This window comes from Trichoplusia ni, chromosome 17 (assembly GCF_003590095.1).
Source record: "Trichoplusia ni isolate ovarian cell line Hi5 chromosome 17, tn1, whole genome shotgun sequence".
Taxonomy (NCBI): Eukaryota; Metazoa; Arthropoda; class Insecta; order Lepidoptera; family Noctuidae; genus Trichoplusia; species Trichoplusia ni.
The window spans coordinates 2,979,303-3,003,045 of NC_039494.1; the positions used below are offsets into that span (position 1 = coordinate 2,979,303).

Genomic DNA, 23,743 nt, shown 5'->3' on the forward strand with positions numbered 1-23,743 from the left:
CGTAATTAAAGCATGATTCTCTTATTTTAAATGTCGATATGGATTCGTAAATATTATTCAAAAGTGGGTATAGCCAAAGGTCGCCTTAATTTTATATTTCATCTAGAATGCATGATACTGAACGTTTATGATGTCATCCTGTCATTAGCTAACTATTGCGTTTTTAGGTTAAAGAATTGTAAATAAATTTATCAAAAACACTGTAAATGCCTCCACACCTAGTTTTATTTTTACAGTTTTGAACGTAGTCACAATGCTTGCATTACAGGCAATTTGTAAAAAGCTAGAAGCTTATAAACCTAGTGTTGCTAATTCACTGGAAGAAATTGACGAATTAGATGCAGCTTCCAAATCTTTATTACAGAGGTACATAAACAGTACAGAGTCTTCCGACCCCTCCTCTATAATACGAATACAAGCCATAATCGATTACATGTATGAAAAAATCAATATCGGAAATTGGAAAGAGGTCAAACTGTTCATTAGAAAAGCTATCACTGTGGCAACATATTTGAAATTGTTAGCTCACGTGAAGTATTCATCTGAAGATATAGAATCCTTGATAAAGCAAGCCTTCAAGATCATAGACTTCGGGATTTTGTTTGGTTGTCCGCTGGACAAGGAACCTTTACTGTTGCAAAATTGTGCAACAACCCTAAGTACTGCGAATTTGCAACCGACTGGCGAGACATGCAAATGTACACCCAGTAAAGAAAGCACTCCAACTAATAATTCCGCTTCTGAAGCAGATAAATTCAATGCTACTCTCATACCAGTTATTGACTGTCCGAGCATGGAACATTTTTACCAAAATTACATCCTGACTGAAACACCAGTAGTTCTCACCAACTGCATCAATCACTGGCCAGCATTACAGAAGTGGAAAGATCAAAACTATTTCATAAAACTAGCCGGGCCTCGCACTGTGTCAATTGAAATTGGTAGCAAGTACACTGATTCTGATTGGACACAGAAATTAATCACAATAGAAGAGTTTATCAAGCAGTATATTTATCAAACAAATGGTCTAACTGGATACCTAGCACAGTATCAGCTGTTTAGCCAAATACCTGAACTGAAAAATGATATTACAGAGCCAGAATACTGCTGTTTTGCTGACAGTAATGAGCCAGTTGATGTGATGGCTTGGTACGGTCCAAAGGGCACGGTATCCCCACTACATCATGACCCAAAAAGAAACTTATTGACCCAAGTTGTGGGAGAAAAGCAATTGTTTTTATTTGCCCCTTCAGATACCGAAAACCTGTATCCACATGACCATGAACTGTTAAACAACACCGCCCAAGTGGATCCTCGGCGACCAGATTTAAATAAATTTCCTAATTACAAAAATGCCAAGCCATATTATTGTATTCTTAAACCTGGACAAATGCTCTACATTCCTCCGAAATGGTGGCATTTTGTTGAGTCACTGTCTATTTCATTTTCTGTCAGCTTTTGGTGGGAATGACATTAAAATGACTAATGTCAGCTGCTAATTTGGCGACAATGCCAGATTTATTTTTGCAATATTAGACTAGAGAGTTGTTGACCTTTGCAGCTGTAAATGTACTTATTGAAATGTTCAGTCATTAGAAACTCATTATAAATTAAGTTAATGATTGAAACATGATTAATGCTTATTTACTTAATGTATTTATTAGTCTTCCTATAACATACCAAAATGTAATCAATTATTTATGATAAATAGAAAGTAGATTTGTTAATATTTAAGGAGAAACATGAATTGATACCAGTTTTTCTTAAATAAATTCTTTAATAAATGATAACTTGTTGTGATGACTATTTATTTGTATTCACTGTTTAATGCCCTTCCAATAAGCATTCTTCTTACTTCTGACGTGCCAGCCCCGATTTCATACAGTTTTGCGTCTCTGAGTAGTCTGCCAGTTGGGTAGTCATTTATGTAGCCATTTCCACCTAAACAAATATATTTGATAAATCAAGAACATTCGCATTGAGTCTATTTACAAATCATTTAAAATAGTTAAACCAAATTGTACTGAGCAGATTCTAGTTGGAAAACTCAAGTGCAGTAATGTCTGCAATAATAAATTATCATCAAATTGCAGTTACACCTAATGACTGCAATTTAATGATATCATAATCTTTCACAAATTGCAGCTGTAACAGTACAATAAATAAATGACAAAACAATTTATTTTTCTTTCGTCCACGAGTAGCGTAGTTCTCCGAAAATCGACAACTGTACGAGTATATGGCTTATACACAGCACGCTCGTCTATAATGTAGATATACGGTATCTAGGGAACTCTGACTTGAAGCGGTGGCCGCGACAAGTATCTAATACTATTGATGTCTCTTAGGTTGGCAAGCAGGCAAAAAATCGGGATTAGAACTTACGAATAGTAAAGAAAAGAACTATTATAGTGAGTAGATATTGTTCTATATAATATCTTAAAAGTAGAAGTGATTCTTACCAAGAATTTGTATGGCGTCAAGTGCTACTTGCGTTGCTTTTTCTGCGCAGTACAGAATGACTCCTGCGCAATCTTTGCTATTCACATGTCCTTCGTCACACGCTTTAGCAACATTGTACAGGTAACTACGGCATGCACTTAACGTCGTGTACATGTCAGCCATTTTACCCTGAAATTATGAAATAGTTATTATGTTGCTACCCAATCTCTTAAAGCTATATCCAGCCGCCTGTTGGCTTGCTAAAAGTCTTTGAGCTGCATCAACGATAGATGCAGAAGTAAATCATTTGGTACTGCGGTCTCGTCGGGATAACCACCCACATACCTAATAAGTATGGTTCTTGTGTTTTTTCCCTATTTGCCAATGTTAGGTATTAATAGGTATATAAAAGGAGAAATAGAATTTTGTTTTTGTAAAGTGGAGCCACCCACCTCCTCGGGCAAGGGCGCGGGTAGTGTCAGGCTCTTGACTTTAGTCGGTAAGAGTCTGAAACTGTCCGCCTATCCTCACTACCGAGCAACGTCTCCCGCATTAGGTCGTTGGGTGGTAATGCATAGCAATTCATCACTCTAGGGTGTAGATACCTGCAACAACTGGAACTCCCCAATGCTCTTTCCAAACTGTTTCCTAGTGTGTGCATACTGGAAGGCAGTGTCGATAGCCGCCTGCATCAGGCCGACTGGCCCAGCTGCTAGCACCAGCCGCTCCAGGTCGAGCCCTGACATCAACACGTACACTCCTTTGTTTACTTCTCCTAGGATGTTTTTTGCTGGTACCTGTTAAATAAAGATTGTAAATAAGTATGAAAGTATCTCAATCATTCCATAAAGTTAGGTTTTCAGTTGGGTCCATATAAGTAGCAACCAACCATTTATGATGATAAAACTGTGGGTATTTAATATAAGTCCGTTTGCATTCAAAATTATAACCGTAAGCCGTCAGCAGCCGATTGCTTTTAAATTTTTGAAACCTCAAATTATATTAATAACAATAGCTTGATATAACGAGACGAGATATATGTAATATATGTGCAAGGAGGAATCGGGAACGTGACGCCTTCCTTTTATTTATATTATAAAGATGTACTTCAAATTAACAATAGTTACATACCTTGCAGTCTTCAAACACTAACTCGCAGGTGTTGGACCCTCTCATACCGAGCTTGTCCAATTTCTGTGCGGTGGTGAACCCTGGGAAACCTTTCTCTATAAGGAACGCTGATATACCGTGCTGTGGTTTACTGTTAGCTGGGTCTGTTTTAGCGTACACCTGAAAAAATATAGACATTTGAATAATATGACTTGAGGTGTTGAGTTAGGTGGACATAAAACAGAGACAAATTTTCCCTTTGGTTGGAAAGTTTCTTACGTAGGTACTGGGCCAAGTTTGATGTTTAGGGTACTCTATATCTTTACTAACTACTTCGTAGTATTGTTAGACATGCTCTGAGATTAGTAAAAAGGGAAGCAAAGCAGTCAAGCGGTACAGGCGTGTAATGCAAAGACTTAAAGAAGATTAGGGATGCAAAGGTAAAATAAGTATTATCTACCATCTGATCCTCCTAGCTCTCCTGATCGTAGTTACTCTCTTGGAAACAGTTAATTCATTCAAATGTTATCTATTCCTAATATAGCTTCCTTACCACTAGTACATCAGCATCGGGTCCGTTGGTGATCCAGAACTTATTTCCATTCAGTACATAGTAATCTCCTTTCTTATCAGCCCGTAACTTCATTGATACTACGTCACTACCCGCGCCAGGCTCTGACATCGCTAAGGCTCCTATATGTTCACCTGAACATAACTGAGAATAGAAAATGAATGTAAGACTTGTTTTGAAGCATATAACAATTAATGTAGTAGGTACCTATTGATCTAAATGCATAGTAAAACGGATTGATAGTCTGTCAAATGGATATTAACATTAAATATTTGGTATGAAAAAACAAAGCATGAGTGCGAGCAGGTACAACTTTTGAAATGAATTAATGATCACCTGTTTGAAAATATTGGGATTGATTCTATTCGCGATTGGAATAGCTGATATACCTACGGATTTTTTTTTATTCCGAAAAAATGAAGGTTTTTACTACTATTCAGTTTTTGGCAGTGATGTTGAGATTGCAGAAATTGCTTACCTTTGGTAAATATTTTGCCTTTTGTTCATCTGTGCCGTTTCTGTTAATTTGATTGACGCATAAATTGGAGTGAGCACCGTACGACAGCGCTATACCACCGGCGGCTCTGAAAAATGTATAAATGTAAGTAGTTTGAATCTAGGTAGGTACTGAAGCAAAAACGCTTCCAGTACAGGATAAGCACGTAAAGCTTTTGACGTTTTTGAAAAATTTGTAGCTATTAATGCAGAATTTTACCTGGAAAGTTCTTCCATTATAACACAGTGGTCTGAATATTTGCCTCCGGTTCCCCCAAAATCTGGATTCGCCGTAATACCTGGAAATCACCAAAGACATCGTTAAATAGATACTTTATTAGGCTTTTTTAAATTTAACGATTTGAGACGAGGAGTAAGTAAGTAGGCACCTACTCATAGAAATCGAAGTGTAGATACTCAGGATTACAGGGATTACGCATCATATTATGTGTACGGGATCATCCGTAAGGGATACCGTGGCCCTGGTACAGAAAGGGCAAAGAAAGAAACATGGGTGGCATTTAGTCAGTGCCTAGAAGTCAAACACTCCCTTCCGCTCAACCGAAAGAGGAAGGAGTCATTTGATGATTTACCATTAGGAAAAAGGGGAACTGATAACAAGTATCTTACCAAGAAGTCCCATTTCGCCGCATTTCTTCCAAAAATCTCTTAACCCGGGGAAGTTGTTGTCTTTGTCTATCTGTGCTGCATGTGGTGCCAGTTCCTTTTGAGCGAAGTCGAAAACAGACTTTCGCAGCTGTGGATGTCACATAATAACACTAATAATAACTTATTTACCAACATTATTATGGTTATTTTTATCAAACCACCTGTTCTAATAAAACTATTTTTATAATTTTCGATTCGAGAAATACATCAATACATTTTCACAGTAAAGAATTAAAAATCTATTACCTACTTAATATATAAAACTGAAGAGATTGTTTGTTTGTTTGAACGCGCTAATCTCAGGAACTACCGGTTCAGATTGAAAAAATATTTTCATGTTCAATAGACCATTCATCGAGGAAGGTTTTAGGCTATATAACATCACGCTGTTACTAATAGGAACGAAGATACAATGGAAAATGTGGCAAAAACGGGGAAAAATGTTCAGCTTAGAGAGCTTCCGTTCAAAAATTCCTAACTTATTATATCTTCTAACCACGCGGACGAAGACCAGGGCTAGACGTAAATAAAGATGATTAGGTACTCATGAAAAGGCTTGAGTAACTTTCTAAAGGATAGCTGTTGTTATTGTGAACGAAATGACGATATCAGTAATTAATTGTATCGCCCGTATTTCAATGATGATAAGAATTTTAAACATTCTTACAAATACATTTCTTATGTAAATGTGCCCACAACTGTCTTAATACATTATAAAAGAGACTAGATATTAACTATTTTGACTTTATGTGGTAAATAACTATAGTAATTTTAATGTTGAGTCATACTTGCTACAATATTAAACAATAACTATCGTTATTTACCAAATAAAGTCATACACAATTCATGATTGCCTCACCCCGGGTCAAACAAATAACTTGGCAAACAAAATTAGAGTTTCTACTGTAAAGCAGCAGATAATTAAACATATTATAAATTGGTTCAACATTTTGTACCAAAATATTTTGAAACATTAGTTTACACTATTATAAGTTGTAATTGGGTTAGACATTACAAATAGTATTTAATGACATACATATTAAAAAAAGGAAAAAATAGATTAGTATCGATTTTCAATCAAATGAGAAAAAAATCAGTAAGAACTTAATACTTATTTATCAGCATGATTATTAAAAAAAAAACTACTTTGGAAATAAAACTACAGCCAGACAAGTTCAAGTCATTTAACATAATAATGTTATTATTATTACCTGTTGCTGCTCACTTGAGAGTCCAAACACATGCTCGTCTATCGGGTAATAAGACATGCATCGCGTACCGGTTTTACTCGTACATTTACGCAAGATACTTGTAACACAACCTAACCGAACCGCCATCATAAATACGACCTTTCTTGAATCAAGTTAACTCCGCACTGACGGGAAAACAAACCAAACGGTATCAGTAACTGTAATTATTATGAAATAAGCTATATACTCATTGAATTAGGGTCGAATTTTGCTTGTTTTTATTTATATGTAGGATTACGATAATTATTGAATTTGTGATAACATCCAAGTTTTAATAGATAACAATTAGAATGCTAAGAATAAAAGTGTGATTGATAAAAGTGTGTGGTCATGATTTTTGTTTCTATGTGACGATTGAGTAGGTAATTATGTAAAGATATTCTTTGAAGGTAAAAGTCATGGTCACGCCCATCACAAACAGCTGTATAAACGTAAAGAATAAATAATTCGGATTAAATTTTATTGTTCTTGCATCACCTTGGGATCAATCGCATTGATCATTGCACTGCAATTCTGCACTGAGTATGACGTTATGGACCCTTTGATTAAGACACTCGGTAGCGTGTCAAGCCAAGTTCAAGTAATACATGGCGAGCAGCACCGTGTGTAATATTACCCGAACCATTTAGAGCCACTTTTGACCCCTTTGAGCCCCATAACTCAAAAACTTTATCACATAAACATAATATATCCTATCGCGATTCATAGTTAAACATAGGCCTCCTGCCAGTTCCATCCCGTTACTATTGACATTGTGGGAGCGAGATAGCAAACTCGCGCGATACACTGCGCATAGCGTAATCCCGCTTCCTACCTCAACTGTCTTAATAATATTATATTTATATGCATAAAACATGGTATAAAAAAGCAGTAATTTTATTTAGTAGCAGAAATGCAAAATAAAAAAGAAGGCAAATAGATATTGACCATCGAAAGTGTTACTACACAATCAATTTAATCAAACTAATTGGTCACCTAATCTTATTTCAGTAAATTAAGATTGATGTCATTCATACGATAGTTCGCCAAAATAAATAGGTAAAATTAACAGCGTATATAAGTACTTAAATAAAAACACTCTTATATTAAAAACTACTACATCACAAAGTAAAAAAGATGTATTGAAAACTCTTTTTACTGTTTGAAACAGAAGTCGTTCCCAATTTCTTAGACTTAAAAAAGAGGAGGTTTTCAATTCGGCTGCTTTTTTATTCATGTACACCGAATCCTCTCATATGTTTGGCCCGATGTATTTGTACTTCATCATTGTGATCTATTCTTCTAAAACAAGACTTATCTTTAAGCCCTAACAGAGCGAGGAGTTAGACACCGATCTTAAAATATCATGAAACTTCAACACGTTACAAAAGGGAATTAATACCAAATAGGTGTAGTAATAAAACACTGAGCTACTGTCATTTTATCTTTATTTTACATTAACTTTAAAAGCACCTTTATTTACTAAAATTACAACAATTTATAATTAAACCTCTTATAAATTAACAATACGTCCCTTCACATGATTGTGTATCGATTACATTATTAGAAATAATACAAAATTAATACGATCACAAATTGTAAACGTTAACATGTGACTATATTAGTTATAATGAAACTTCGAGGTACATAAACACAAAAAAAGACAATTTATCGATAAAAAAATAAAGAAAAAACCCCGATGTCAATTGTAAAATTAATCTCCGATTAATAATTTAAAATTAAAATACACATTTAATGTACTTGAAAATATAGAAACATTAAATATAAATTATAAAAAGAGTCAAGTATTTATTGAGGCCATAACTATGTCTGTTGTTGAAGGGAGATGGAGCACTACAGATCTTATAGCTTCGTCTCTTTCCCACAACGTCAACAGTCCGTCTTTTAGTGGGTTCAATATATTTGAAACCAGTAAAAATAAAATACATATGTACTACTATAGATTGTTAGTTCTACAAGTATTTGTCTACTACCTAATTTGTGACATAAAAGCGTTTTGTGTTTAAAATAGTGTCTTGTTTTCATAGAATGTTTGATAGGATACGTTTCAAATTAATTTACTTGGTAACGGGTATTATATACAAAATTTTAGTTTTTAAAAGTGGGTTAGTGTATATTTGTAGATAATGATGACGAACTTGGATATAAATGTCAATGATCTTTTAATATAAATAAATAGATAGTTTTAAGCGACAATGCCAATTTCAACTTTGTTAATTTTAATTATTATGCAATTGACGAAACAAAGTCAATTGGCGTCAATGTTTTTATTGCATACATGATTTACTGCATTAAGTGTAAGTAAACAACAGGATTTTACCAGTAGAAATATATCAAACTGTTGAAATTCGTGTCAGTTCAGTCAGAAACAGCCAGTTAATAAAATTAGAATTTTAATGAGGCTAAGTATTATTTGGTGACAGTATGAAGTGATGATTAGTGTGTTTACCTTTATTAGGTATCAAGCTTTTTAATACCTAATAGTACAAAAATATCAATGAATTTAAATGTGTATGGTTCTTTTAAAATTTTCTTTCTGTTTACCGAATTTTGTACTTGATTGTACAATGTTGTGTTAGCATAAAAACATTAACATTATTAATATAGTGTTACTGTGAAGTAATTGTAAATAAAATATTTGTCATAGGTAACCGGCACCTAAAACTAAACTTATGAATAATAAAAATCAAATTATATAATTTCACAGAAGTTTCATTATAAATTCATTTAAAAATTATAAATAAGTCAAACATACAGATTTATTTTATATTTACGTACGTAACTTCTGAAGCAATATACGTTTACATAAATAAATGGAATGTGTATAAAACACATTAAAAAGACGAAGGAATGTGTATCACAACATATGAAAAAAATGATATATATTATAAAATTAAATCACAAAAATATTGCACAGTATAATGACACATTATGACAAAGTACGATAAGAAAATTTAAGTACTCAAAATAAATAAATAAAATGTCAAGATTATTTTAAAATATAACTGCAATTCGCTCTTTGAATTCTAAATAGTTAAAATCTCACTTGTATACAGAGTATGGTAAATCTACTATCTTAATACGATAGACACCGTTGCCAGATTTCATCATTGTATAAAAACCTTTTTGCTTCAAAAAACGACCCCTAATTACTCGCTTGTTTTAAAACCGACCTTATTTTTACAGCATTAAGGTATATTTTTGAAACAATCACCAACTAGAGCTCTTAAATTGGGTCGTCATATGCTATTTTGAGACAATCCCTATCGGTATTATGACAAGTCAACAAACGTTCATAGACCAGCATCAGTGGGGCATGTATAGGCCGATATAACTTAAGACAAGAGTTCCGGTAACAAGTATTTTGATGAAATCTGGTGTTACGTAATGAGGCCGTTATATTATGACAGTTAATAAAATAATACTTATAAAATAGCTGCTCATTGACAGTTTAGTTGGTGTCCATCTTGGATTTCAGGGACTGGTAGTATTCCGATAATACCTTCCAAGCTGTTGGGGCCATGAAGCCCTTTAGCGGCTCCTTACCAGATTTCGCGAGACCTTGAACATGTTTATTAATTAACTGTTGTGGGAAAATGGTTTAAGAAATCTTTGTTATTACTGTAATTGTACGAGGGACATTAATTTCTTTGGAATATGATTATTTTCTTTTGAGAGCTAAATTCAATAAACACTTTCTAAATGGAAAGGAACAATAATCATAAGTACTTATGTACCTCTCATCCTAGTTCCTGAGATGAAGTCGAAGTCTTCCTTGCGCGTTGGGTCGAAGAAAGCCATTTTGCCGACAGATGTGTCATAAGCGGCCACACGGAATGGAATGATCTGTATCAAAACGTTAAAGTTATTTCTAGTACTAAAACATTTTAGAATTTGATTCTCGTTGATCAAAGTAATAACAGTGTTCTACTTTTCCTTCTTAGGCATCAATTTCTAGGCTGAAATAAATATAAATAGACTCGCAGGAGGTCTGGAAATGCGTAAATTATGTGTAATTAATGCCATTGCCTCTTATTTTTTTCATTTTGTTGTACAACATTGAGATGTCACAATTTGATAGTAACTACACAATGGTTAAAATTATTATTTTTATTTTACCATTGCATTTTTCTTCTAAGCTATCTACATTTGATACTTAAAGGTCAAGTGGCATCTGGTTAATAAATTTCTATCATATTTAAATAATAAGTAAGACTAGCTCCATTTGACACTTAAAAGTCATCTAGTTTTCTCCGCCATAAAATTGGCATCTGGTTAATGAACAGCTATGAAAGTTACTTAACTATTTTAACTCCATACCTCTAGCTCGTTGAGTCCGGGCGCCACCTTGAGCAGCATGGCGCCGTGTCGCGGGTCGAACAGGTCGCCGCCGCCCGCGGGGTGCGGCAGGCCGGCCGGGTCGCGCCCCACTATGTAGTGGTTGGCGCCCGCGTTCATGCGGCACTTCGCGTGCCATTGGACCTATACCAGACGCAGGTTACAATACAATACAACATTTTTCATACTTAATACGAAATACGTTAAAATGAGTATTAGTTGAAGTTTACCTGAAGAGGCTTTAAAATCATCTACGACGATTTTCCCTACAAAAATAGCACTAGATTCTGTATTTAGTTGAATGTAACCATAAAACATAATTACAACAAAAAAAAAAGATTTTGATTTCAGCAAAATTTTCTGCTATGGTTTTACAAATTAACACCAGTTAGAGACAAAACGATACTAAAAAAAGTATTCGTAGTCTCGCCAACCGGAGACGTCCACAAAATTGTCTATATGTTATTTGTTAGTATAAATACTAGTAATAGAAGCCTTGAGACTAGCTCTGTCAAATCCTCATAGTTAGAAAGAAACAAAGTCAATAATTAGCTCATACCTCAGTAGGTCCCGCATACATCATGGGTGATGGGAAGATCGCGAGCACAGTGGCCTGAGGGTCCAACACACCCTCGTTCAAGACCGCCTTGTGCTGGTTGATCCTCACTTCTAACGGCACATCATCATCCTTTGTCCAACCACCTGCGTAATAACGTTGGTGATAAGTTTCTGAAGGGGTGTATTAAAACTGAATTCCTGTCAGGATGATGAAAATAATACTAGCCTTTATACGTTCGGGAGGTTTGAGCATAGATCTTTAAGCTGGCTCACTGTAGGTTGGCGATATAAGATTCAAACATTTTTTTTTAAACTAGTGTTAAATTGGTGCATAGTTCTTTTAAGTTTTAAGAACGGTTTTCCCATTATTAAAGACTCCCATTGAGTTCAAAACTAGTCACCTAACTAACACCTTACTAGGTTAGTCACTCAAATCTAACACCTCTTGTATTGTACACCTGCATTGGCGAATAAAAAGATTTGTATTTGTCAGATCTTGACAAATACGATGAATCCGCATCACTATCATACACATATTTATAATCATTTACACCACAGCATATTACTGCGTTTAAACAATAAATGTACGTCATCATTTAACATCGTAAAAAGTATATTATGACGCATTTATGGCATGTTTACGTAGATTTTTGAAGACTTACTTTATCACAGAATAAACTTTATATACGAAATTTTTGGGATCGCGACATATTGTGGACTTTTTGTATTAAATATTGAAAGTTATAGTTACCAAGAGGATGTAGTAGGAGTACGGGTTTCTTGAATCCCCTCTCTACAAGCTGGCGATGAGTGTCCTGCATGAGCAGCGCGTGCCCGTTGTGAATGGGGTTACGCAACTGAAAGAATAATTTGATAAGGAAAATTGTAATAAATTTGGTTTTGGTAATAATTATTACTAGAAATCATGATAATTATAAACTGTCCAATTAATGTCTGAGGGTATTGGACTTTTTTTTGGATTATTACATATTTTTAGTTCGAGTTACAACTGGGGCTCTATTTTTAGACAAAGGACTTATCAATTTCATTCTGAAAACTGTTGGATAAGAAGCCAAGAAAAAGTAGTAAACAAACATAGCGCAAATAGAAAATCCTGTCCCGAATGCTTTTTTATAATCTTTTCTTTTCATAACATTTTTTTTATAAACAAATAACCTAATAAGTTCGGCAAGGTTCCAACCTGGAAAGCGAACACAGCATCAGCGCCGAGTTCCTTGAACTTGTTCCGCAGTTCGTTGGGCGTTAGCCGGTACGAGTCCAGGCCGTCGTTCCAACGGATACGCTCGAACACTTCCAGGTTACCGCCCACTAACCAGTCACCGGCCTCCTTTATCATCTGTGGGTATTATGAAATGTTATGAGTATAATATGAGCCTTGGACGGGGATGGCTGAAGACCGGGTGTTGTGGGTCATCTTGAGGGCAGGGCTATGTTCAGCAGTAAATAAATAAATAAATATTCCACAACTTTCACACAACGCCATATCTAGTCTCAAACTAAGCAGAGCTTGTATTATGAGTACTAGACAACTGATAAACATACTTATATATTTCTAAATATATACATAATATAGATAAATTACACCCAGACGACCTCCGGTATAGCAGTCAGGGTCACTAACCACTAGACCAACAGGCCAGTCATTGGATCAGGCAGTGGATCTGGATAGGTTGTATTGATTGATGAGTATAATAATCTTTTATTTAATTTCCCTGTCAGTTCTCTTGGTTAAGCCATGAAAGACATTTGAATATTTTTTTAAGAAAAAAAAACGTGAAACCGACTTTAAATTTAAACTAATAGAAAAATTTATGGGACCAAATGAGAGCTACTACACTTTTAATGAAAAAAAAATCAACAAGATCGGGTTACACAGGTCGAAGTTCTAAGGTAACAAACAAAAAAAATAAACAGACAAATTTAGAACCTAATCCTCTTTGAATAAGGTTGAAAATTAAATGTAGCCTTCATATCTACTTACCTTAATATAAGGATGTTCAGGATGATCGATCCCGAACTGTCTTGAACACCTTTCCTCCTTCCTATGAGGGTAGAACTCGGGCGACCGGAGTACTGCCACCGCTTTGCCATTGTACGACAGAGCGATAGCGTTGGCGCCTGTCAAGCGATCCTTGACATCGGTGTCGACTGGCAGGACGACGGGCACTGATTGGTTGATTAGGGAGCCGTCGGGGAGGGAAAGGCAGTTGGAGTGGAGGGCCTGAGAGTAAAATATTTTGTGTAAGATGTGGTGATCTTTTTATATTGTACAGGGGAGCGATTTATGTAGTTAAGGTATGAAGATCAAATTTAAATAAATCGTATGGACTGTTTTCACTCTGGAACTGTATGCAACTGAACGGGTTTTAAAGTTAGAGCTGCTTTTGCAAAAATCCACAGCCCAAATAATGCCCGATATGAAGAAATTCCGTCGACTGAGGCCAGCCTGAAGTGTCAAAATTGCTTTTTATTATTGTAAATAATATAAAACAGTATTTTTTATTTCTGCCACATCCCAAGCTCATCGACTAAAAACGTCCTAAAATATTAATATCATATTTTTATTCGGTATAATGTTAAGGAATGGTATGTTACTGTCTAACTAACCTGTAGATATTCATGTTCTCTCATAAATCCTTTCAGCGGGTACGCCCAACCTTCAGACAGAACCTGAAACAAACAACATTATACGTTTACAACAGTAATACATTTAATAGCTTAGCATCAGCTGGTATTAATGCAGGCGTCCTAAATGCCTTATCAAAGTTATTATGACAATCTAAATGGCTTTACTGTTGCGTAACATAACATAAATATTGCGATTTCGCTATCACATAGTGACAAGATTACATCAAATGTTTAGTACAATACATATTGACTGATCAAGGTTTTTAGGATTACCAAAGATTACCGAGGATTTTTTGTAACATCCCAATTACCATATTTTTACAAATAAATATATCTTTATATTTACCTACATATTGGGTTAAAAAACGGAACCCTATAACTAATGTAAGGCGATGAAATGTGATGGCTTAACAATTAACATTTTCACAGATGATGTATTTCTGTTTCTACTAAAATAATCAAAATTAAAAATATAAATGGAGATTAAGTAGCGATTGTTACTGGGTTTGAACTTCCATGTCTAGAAAGGCAAAGATCAAAACAGATTCTTAAAATTGATTGTAATTAAAGGAGGCTTTAAGTATTCGTTTAAGTTCGGCCTTCTCTAAGACTAAAATAAACCCGTAAGACGTGCAAAAGTGTGTGCAAGAGTTTGTTGGTCACAGTGGTCGGTGTGCATCTTAGTGTCTTAATTGATGTCTAGCCAGTAGCCAATAGTGGCAGATGAGAGTCTCTTAAAGTGGATATTTCCTATTATTTTATTGAACCGCTAGATGGCGTTGAAACAACTTTTTATACTCAATAGAAAAAATGTGTTAGGGAGATCTTTCACTTACCTGAACCCACTGCAAGTCGAGAGTGTTGATATCGATTTGCGGCAGTCTGGCAGCCTCCTCGATGGCACTGGTCAGCCTGTTACCGTAGATGAACAGCTCTTCAACGCTTTTGCTGCTGTTCTCGAAACAGGGGATGATACTCTGAGGAAAAATGATACAAGTATTACGATATTATATACGCCTTCGTTTGCAAGTTCTGGGTTTAGAAATACGCTAACACGTTATCGTTGAGGAACTAATATGATCTACTCTATTTGTGTTTTGGAGTGTTAGAAGCAGAAAATCAAATCAATCGGAAGCTGATGAAATCTCTGCATACCTAATTTTAATAAAAACCATAATTTCAACGAATGACACTTTTTTAGTTTCGATACTCTTTGTGACATGGCTTTGAGAGTAACTTACGCAATATTCATCCCCGAATAACGTACGAAAACACGTCTAACTGTTTAGGCTACAAAACCAAAATGAAATTCGTCACTGTTTTATACTAGTTTGTTTTTATGCTAGCTTTTTAAAATACCTGAATAACGTATACAGGTGGAAAATTAATACGTCAGTACTATAATCAAGCAATCATGTAACTAAACTATTAAAATAACATAACAATAAGATTCAATTAACTGAATAAAGGAAGTCGTTAGAACTTATTAAGTTATTTATAGATATTGCATACAAATTAATACTGGCCTTGATAAAAAGGGAATGGCTAGCAATGTGTTAAAAATAAATACAGTTAATGTTGATTTTTTTAAACCTGGGAATTGGATTAAAAATAAAGAATGTAATAATTAATGCTGTTTTCATGTTTAGAGAAAGGCAGGAAGCTTAACAAGGTCAATTTACTTATCATAATAAAATAAATACTTGTGTGAATTTATACAATTGTCACTTAAAGATTGAAACAATTGAAACTTCTAAAATTAAAGAGATTTTGTTACTTTTGAAACAGTTGATACTTTGTTTATGATTTCACAAAGTAATCATGTTTTTACCAGGTATAACTATTTTGCATAAGCATCGGCCATATTATTTTTAGAAAAAACGTTCACACATTAGGCATTTGTTAAATTAGATATGTACTTAGTCAATTAACCTGACTACACAATATCTTTTTAGACATTTCGTTCCTCTTTTGCTATTCAATAACCTTTATATTCTTAAGCACCTTTTTAAATCAATTTAAAAAGAAATACATATTTCCTATTACTCGTTTATACGTTGCACTACATTATTTTTCATCAGTTCCAACTATACTGAAGGGTTAATAATTTACGCTTTAAAATCCGTTTGTGACCCACTGCAGAGCAAAGTCTCCTCTTCTTTACTTCCACCTGTCTCTATCTCTGTCTATTTGGAGACAGTTCTGAGCAAAGCAGTTGAGTCCATCCTTCCGCCTTTTAAATGTATTTACCTGTGATTCAAGAAGGCGCACGACATGCATGGTGGACTCCTCGATGGATTGTCCCACCGTCTGCACCACCAGCTCCGGCGCTTCGGGCCTCTCATACTCCTGAGTGATGCCTGTGAAGCCCTGTAACAAAGCGAATATATTTACAAAATATCTTCTCTAATTCCTGGTTACTAGTGATGGGTTCCTTTTTCCGTATGTAGGCTTTAAGTTGGCCCATTGTGCGTCGGTTGGCTTTGGGTTTTCTCACCTCTTCTTAAAGCTTCTCCACAATTTAATGAGAGCTTAAAACAGACATTTGTGATCATGCAAATATTTGCCCAAACTTATCCCTTCTTTTCAGCTCTTCACATTGGAAATATTATAATACCAGCCTTAATATTACCGGGCATAGGCCACTTCCAGTATAGGGAAGATTTTAAGCATAGCGTCAATCATTGAAAGTATTCCAATACCGTCCCATATACGTCCCATTGCTGCACAGTTCTCTTCCAGTTGAGGAATGTTCAAGTATTGATAGTATTACAAACCTTAATCTGTCCCTCTCTGGCCTTCTTGTAGAGACCTTTAGTGTCTCTCTGCTCGCAAACCTCGAGCGGAGTGTCGATGAACACCTCGAAGAAAGGCAAGTCGGAGTCCGTGTGGATACGACGAGCCACTTCACGGTCCTAGTAATAAAAAGGACAAAGAATTATAATTTATGATGGATTAGGAACTGGAGGAAATTGGTAATGTATAGTCTTTTAAAATCAAAGAAACAATGTATTTTTTTAGTGTAATTCTCTTTATCTGGAAAGTGCACCTACAAATAAACTGGTGATTTATACGAACCATTGTGCACGCATTAAGTGGAAGCTGGATATAGTAAGGACAAAAAATGTCTTTTGTAGACCTATAGTCAACGATAAAACCTCCTTCGTCTATGTAGGTACAGTTATGACATTTTACGTTACGTTATTTGACTAAAGGCGTAAGAAGCACAAAATGACTTTATAGACGTATATAAAAGATGTATTTGATATGGATTCTTAGGTGGTATGTGGTATATAATATGCTAAGCTAAATCTATCGAAAATTCCATCGGTCTAGATTTCACTTGGATTGTTGGATAAGACGAAAACTCTCACTAATATTATGTTTAGGGAAGTCATCTAACATAGATAATAAGAGAACAGGCCATTTAAAAAAAACAACAACTCTCACTAATTATACGAAGCTCATTATCATTATAAAACAGTAAGTCAATGAACTTAAAATAAAACTGGAACAAATTAAGACAACATTTTGTCTACTGACTTTTGACCTATAAATGTTATATCTACTTATTTATCGACGCGATATCATAATGTATAAATATTTATTTAAAAGGTGCGTTTTAAAACTAATTAGCCTAGTATTTAGTTTTGTGTATTTAAAATTATGAATGAATGTGAAAAATTGTAGGTTAATGACTTATACATATAGTATTTTTTGTAGACATAATAATTATAGTAACATTATAATATTATAGTAACGAGAAGGATTTGAAGTTCTTTATTTTTTTGCTATTTTAATTTAACTATACAACCTAATTTTGTATGATTATTGGTATTTAATTTATTTCTGTGAAATTTGTACCCAATATCATTTCTTTAAAAGAGACTACAGATAATCTACAAAAAGAAACAGGAAAATATAGACCGACAAAAAAATTCATTCTTAGTAAATTAAAATTTGTTTATTATATCATTTTAAACTTGTACCGCTGCACTGCAGGGCTTTTAATAAGCTAAAACAGTCGTTATCGAAACAATGTTTGTTAAAATAATGAGTGATGATTATCAGAATGTACCATAATAATCCATTAACATTTAACATAAAAAGGTTTATTCAAATTATTTATTTTAGAGGTTATTTTTAAGATTATCTGCAAAAAAGTTTCGAATTTAGGTATCAAAAACAATTACTTTGGGATAAAGTAATTAATTTAGAAACATGCCAGCGTTGCATGGGACGCATTGTTTTCGGTTGTTGACTTAATGTTCAAGAACCTTGTTAAAAATTACAAAGCCACACATATTTGACCCTTGCTGCTAGGCCATCTTTTCATATTTGGGTAGCTTCACTTCTCAAAATAAATACCTTCATAAATTCTTAAGGGAACAACTATCTGTGTGTATCAATATTCTTTCCTTGTAATAAAACACTAGGCTAGTGTCAAAATTAAATCATATGTCAGCTATGTCTTTTTATCGCTTGGGATTCCCTTTATGTCAGTAGATAGATACCAGACATTAAAAGGTCAAAAGGTCACATGTTATCACCATACCTTTATTTTGATCTTATATAAAGGTCCCTAAACATCAAATTAAACTATAAAAAGTTACAAGATCATTTGGAAACATGACTTTATTACCGGAAATGTTGAGATGATAAGGGTACTGGCCACATATTTTGTAAATACGTACTCTTTGCATAAAATCTTAAAAAGAATTACAATAAACATATAAAAAAAGATTTTAAATTGATTTAACGCTCAATTAAAAACAAATATTTTGTCGTTGTTTTTCCTCTTACCCTGATATTTCAGTATGACGATATGTAACTTTGTAAAAGTTAAAATACCAGCCTGTTATCATCGCACTGTTGATAACTACTAGGAAAGGGCAGATACCCTTTCCTATCTAGATAAAATTTATACTCTGATCATTAAAATACCAGTTTAAAAAGTTAGTTGTCTTAATACCAACCTCAGCAAACGGAGAAACAAAACTGCATAGACACACAACACCGCTATCAGCAAAGAGTTTGGCGACCTCAGCCACTCGTCTGATGTTCTCCTCTCGATCCTCCTTGCTGAAGCCCAGGTTCTTGTTCAGACCGGTCCTTATGTTGTCGCCATCGAGGCCGTAGGCAGGAATCCCTGAGTAGTAAAAAAAGGTTATATATCAAATCTCTTTTGTATCCTTATTCATCATTCATTCTTGGAGATAGCGCACTCCTATTATGTTCAATGTTCACCAAAGAAAGTTTGTATGTATGAGTGTTTGTTCCTCTGTCATGCAAAAACCGCTGAACAGATTTAGTTTTTATATCTATTTTATGTTACCATGGGATAAATTGTAGCGAGCGGGCCAGCGGGCATCAGCTAGGACATTCTATTTCAAAAGTCAGCGTTTATAGCATCCTGGATTTATATTGCATTTTATGTATTAGTAATAAAATTTCTTATCAGGCAAGGAAAATTAATGATCAGGTCGTTAATGCCTTGTTTGCGCTAAATCAGCCGCGACTGCTAATAAATATTCTTTTTTATTTATTAGTAGGTATGTGTTACACTTATCTTAAGTAATGATTGACAATTAGCCTGATTTGGTTTACAATTTGACTGACGGTATAATAGATGTTAAATGAATACATATTTTAATAACGGACTAATTAGGATTTTAATTACATGCAACGGTAATTTTATCTGTACCAAAAAAAATAAAACGGTATATTATTATTTGTTAACAAAACCTTTTTTTAGTGGAATCTGAGGGTCTACCCCGTCTTAAAGTAATATTATAGGTTGTGGAAGTGGGAAAGCGCTATACACGGCGTTGAGCGGCGTTTCTCTTTGACATCCTCAGGAATATTACTTCAAGAAGTGGCGTTAGCCCCCCTGTACTTTCTCGATATACTTTGTACATGTATTCTTAAATACTGTAGCGAAAATGGTATCAAAATCCAGCCTAGCCGCTGGATACAACGGAAAGCTTAATAAATCCCTTAAATAAAGAATATATTTATTAACTGTAACGTAAATAAACATAAACAAATTCAAACGATTACTTGAACCAGATAACTTAGTTCAACGAATTGGCACAATTAAGTGCAAGGACAAAACGAGTTGTCGGTGGCAAAGGCGAGCGCAAATTATCGCATTACAACGGTACCGAACGGGCTGCATAATACCATACTACCATAATGTTCTTTAAGGACTTTTGAACTACAGGAATATTCTATGAGCAACAAACAACAAACTTTCAAAACCCGTACACATAAAACACCCAGACAGATAGATCTACTCAATGGATAGCCGAATCGTCTTATAGGAGAAGCTGGTCTACGAACAAAAACACTCCCCAAAATAATTAATGTTTTAGTCCGAGGGCCCGGTACCTAAAATAAGAACAAATAGTTGTGGACTAACAATGTTTGTCACCAATGTCCCCCAGTAGTATGTAGTAGTCAACGCAAAGCTATGGTGAGTCAAATTATACATACATTATGGAATCATTGTACCGAAAGGATGCTGGCGCGGGCACAAACACACGCGGAATCATGACTTCCGCAGTCACGAGTGTTACATGACCGAGATCCCATGTATACGAGAGTTATCTTCATACGATATGTTGACTACCGCTGGTGTATGACAATATCATTGTCATGGTCTCAAGCGACAATATTTTGGTATTGTGATGATGTTGTTGATGTACGGTTTATACATGGGAATTTGTTCCCATAGGATCCATAGTATTACTACTACTAATACTGGTTTCCTGCTAATAGTCGAAGCTGTGATAGCCAAATGTTAAGACCGCAGGACTACCAAGTCAAAATCGAGTTCGTTCTCAAGGTTCGCACCGACCTTTCAGGCAGACCAATGTGTAGCACTGTAGCTCCTTAACAGGTGACCTGATTAAATTTAGATGAAGATTTCTTTTGTCGAGCGTTCTTAAAATTCTTAATTTTAGCTGTCAATGCAATGTAGTAACTATTTCATAATTTATGACGTATATATAAGCTTACAGTAAATACTAAGTTTTAACAACATAATTGCTGTAATAAAGTACAGTGTAAAACATTTGCGAGGGATTTTAAATAATAAGATATACAGGCGTAATTAAAAAGTAATGACATTACCGCTTTCTAGAGGGCAATGACAAAAACTCACAAAATGCATCGTCTGATGTGACGAAGTAGTAAAAGGGTCATTTTTTTTTATTCTGGTTTGTGCATAAAAATGTTGATAATCCTTCGGCAATGCAGTAATCAAATTCACAAAATAATGCGAAATTCGTTTAAAAATAGGACAAAGTGGATATCAATATGATATTTCTGCTTAATCACTGCTTACCGAGACAATATTATGCAAGACTGCTTTACTTATACCCCATGGTTTGTTTGCAAGGATTTCAATCCGCGGCAGCATTTGATTCATTGCCTCGCTTCCATTTAATAAATCCTTGTTTTCATGTAAAGTACCTTCGATCTATCATGCTAATAGTATTCTATTCATGGCCGATGCTATGCATGATGTAAGATTGAATTCGTGTGCATTTAGCATACAGCTTATTATTTCGGTATCCAATTGCAGTTTTAAATTACCTTATGTGGGTCACGACGTGCTACACATGGTTAAATTACCTAATTTCTAGTTCAATCTGAAATAGCAATTAATGGGTTTATGGAGTTAGTAAAGTGGTACGATTTTTTGCTTGATTGCGAATTTTACGAGGTTCCATGCTTTTTTGTTCTATTCGTAATCGACGAAACAGGTGACTAATTATTCAGTTATGTATTACAAGTATTTCGTTGGTATGTCTTGATATACTTAGTATTTGGACAATGGCTTAGTTAAGTTATTTTGTATAACCGCTATGTCTGTTTTCTGCACCTTAGCTCCTAAACTGGTCAACCTGGCTGCGGTTTCTTTTTGTAGGGGCTTTTTTAATATTACCTTGTATAGTTAGTTTTTCGAAGCTTGATCCAGATATTGCATTAGATTATGGATAAGCTAGTTATTTTTGCACAGATAGGTACTAAATCAATTAGACGTAGTAATTTATCGACAGTTTTCTCAAAATATTGATAATTTTACGAGCGCTGATTAGAGATAATGTAACGTGTAATTAATTAATTTGGTCGCGCTGCCGTCTGACGCACATGAGGTATATCAAAACAGCACATTATCGGTACTGTGAATCAGAATGATTACAACTAGACGCATTGTATACGAATAATTGTTTTATACATCATTGAAAAGAGGTCGTTACCTAAAAAAATTCGTCAGGTGACCTATGTGGCCTTAGACCATCTCCCTTACTGGTATACCTGTGGCCTTAGACCGTCTCGCTTTTCTGTGTACAAGATTCCGCAGGAAGTGAAAAGCATATTTTTATGTTTCCTCTATTTCATAAAACTTTTTCGCGGTTCCAAAAAGTCATTTCTATGGAGGCTTTTCAAAACTCCAAATCCGTATAGACCATTGAATCGTATGGACTATTTCAGTAGAATTTTTATTTATTAAGTACTTTTTCCGGGTCTTTTACGATGTCCAAATGTCGAACTAGAAAAGTGGGCAATCCTTTCTCGCTAATCAAAGACTACTGGAACATAACAAGCAATCTAATATTGACTTCAGGAAAGGTGTCTGGACGATAAAAAGACAAACACTTAATGATATATTTACGTTCGAAACATCGTAAAGTAATTACAGTTATCATAAATGCTCGACCGCAATTGACTCTTCCGCTATTCTAGAATAGAGTAAATCCTTCATGCTCGTAATTTCAAATATGTATATTAAGCTGGATCTAAGAACTGAACTATCTATTCACAAAGAAAGCCTTCAGAGATCATTTTTACTTTGAAGTAAACAAAAGGTTTATTTTTACTTCAAGAATAAACTCGTCTTAGAATCCCACCCACGTTGTACTCTATCATCTTTTCTTTGTAAAACGTTAAGCTTTTGATTTACCAGACATTGTTACCCACGCATCCTTTCAGTAAAAGCGTTTTAAAGGGTCAGCTATCATTGAAACTAGCAGTGAATTCAGTGAACTTATGCCTACGCATGTGTTTACTGTTCATATTAATTCTAATTTTTAATTACTGGAACTAACTGGAAAGCAAGAACATGTACGCAGGCGTGTAACGAGGACAGGACGAGGGCGAATTTAACAAACGTATACTAGATCGAAAATTGTCTTTTGCCTTTCTCCCCAGTTCTGTCGTTTACATACCTCCGGAGGTAACTAGAACTCGAACAAACACTAGATCTGTTAATAAAGTCTTGTTTCTTAGAGACCTTTAATAGGGATGATGACTGGGTATAAAAAGAAAAAATCTCATTAGTCCCTCAGTTAGATAATTGAAAAGTATGAGACACGTATTTTTTCCTTTTTCAGAAAAACTAGAATTGACAAAGATTAACTGCTTTAAAATTTAGGAGAGGGGGCTTGTGACGTAACGATAGAGTAAAATTTATACTCAATCGTGACGTCACGCGTAAGTTTCATTCACTGTAATTGGGTCAATTTATGTTTGCGGGACAAATTAAAAAATACGTATCCATTATTATACAAAAAACTACAAGACGGACACTGAAAAAAAAAATGTCATCATCCCTATTATCTACTATAACAATAAAAGGGAGTTATTATTTCTG

The 23,743-nt window shown here is 34.7% G+C and overlaps 3 protein-coding genes across 4 annotated transcripts in view; 1 reads left to right on the forward strand and 2 right to left on the reverse strand.

Moving 5' to 3' along the window:
• Window positions 1-116: 116 nt before the first annotated feature.
• On the forward strand, window positions 117-1,685 carry LOC113502402 (jmjC domain-containing protein 5). Its single transcript, XM_026883962.1, has one exon. The coding sequence runs from the start codon at window positions 254-256 to the stop codon at window positions 1,469-1,471; it is 1,218 nt and encodes a 405-aa protein (XP_026739763.1). The 5' UTR covers window positions 117-253; the 3' UTR covers window positions 1,472-1,685.
• A 72-nt stretch (window positions 1,686-1,757) lies between these two features.
• On the reverse strand, window positions 1,758-6,676 carry LOC113502401 (isovaleryl-CoA dehydrogenase, mitochondrial). The gene is made up of 9 exons (XM_026883961.1): window positions 6,499-6,676; window positions 5,249-5,375; window positions 4,839-4,917; window positions 4,602-4,707; window positions 4,106-4,267; window positions 3,574-3,732; window positions 3,048-3,239; window positions 2,463-2,631; window positions 1,758-1,941 (listed from the first exon to the last, which is right to left on the reverse strand). Exons 1-9 carry the CDS (start codon window positions 6,625-6,627, stop codon window positions 1,808-1,810), a joined length of 1,257 nt encoding a protein of 418 aa, XP_026739762.1. The 5' UTR covers window positions 6,628-6,676; the 3' UTR covers window positions 1,758-1,807.
• Window positions 6,677-8,057: 1,381 nt separating this feature from the next.
• Window positions 8,058-23,743, reverse strand: part of LOC113502400 (bifunctional 3'-phosphoadenosine 5'-phosphosulfate synthase) — a 32,622-nt gene continuing 16,936 nt past the window's right edge. For both annotated transcript variants that reach the window (XM_026883960.1, XM_026883959.1), the window contains exons 3-14: window positions 19,059-19,231; window positions 16,860-16,997; window positions 16,333-16,452; window positions 14,919-15,059; window positions 14,062-14,124; window positions 13,436-13,675; window positions 12,635-12,790; window positions 12,185-12,290; window positions 11,435-11,577; window positions 10,858-11,019; window positions 10,275-10,383; window positions 8,058-10,098 (exon numbers count right to left, since the gene is read on the reverse strand). In XM_026883960.1, coding sequence (XP_026739761.1) covers window positions 9,989-10,098; window positions 10,275-10,383; window positions 10,858-11,019; window positions 11,435-11,577; window positions 12,185-12,290; window positions 12,635-12,790; window positions 13,436-13,675; window positions 14,062-14,124; window positions 14,919-15,059; window positions 16,333-16,452; window positions 16,860-16,997; window positions 19,059-19,231 — 1,661 coding nt within the window. In that variant the 3' untranslated portion in view covers window positions 8,058-9,988. The remainder of the gene's footprint in view (window positions 10,099-10,274; window positions 10,384-10,857; window positions 11,020-11,434; window positions 11,578-12,184; window positions 12,291-12,634; window positions 12,791-13,435; window positions 13,676-14,061; window positions 14,125-14,918; window positions 15,060-16,332; window positions 16,453-16,859; window positions 16,998-19,058; window positions 19,232-23,743) is intronic.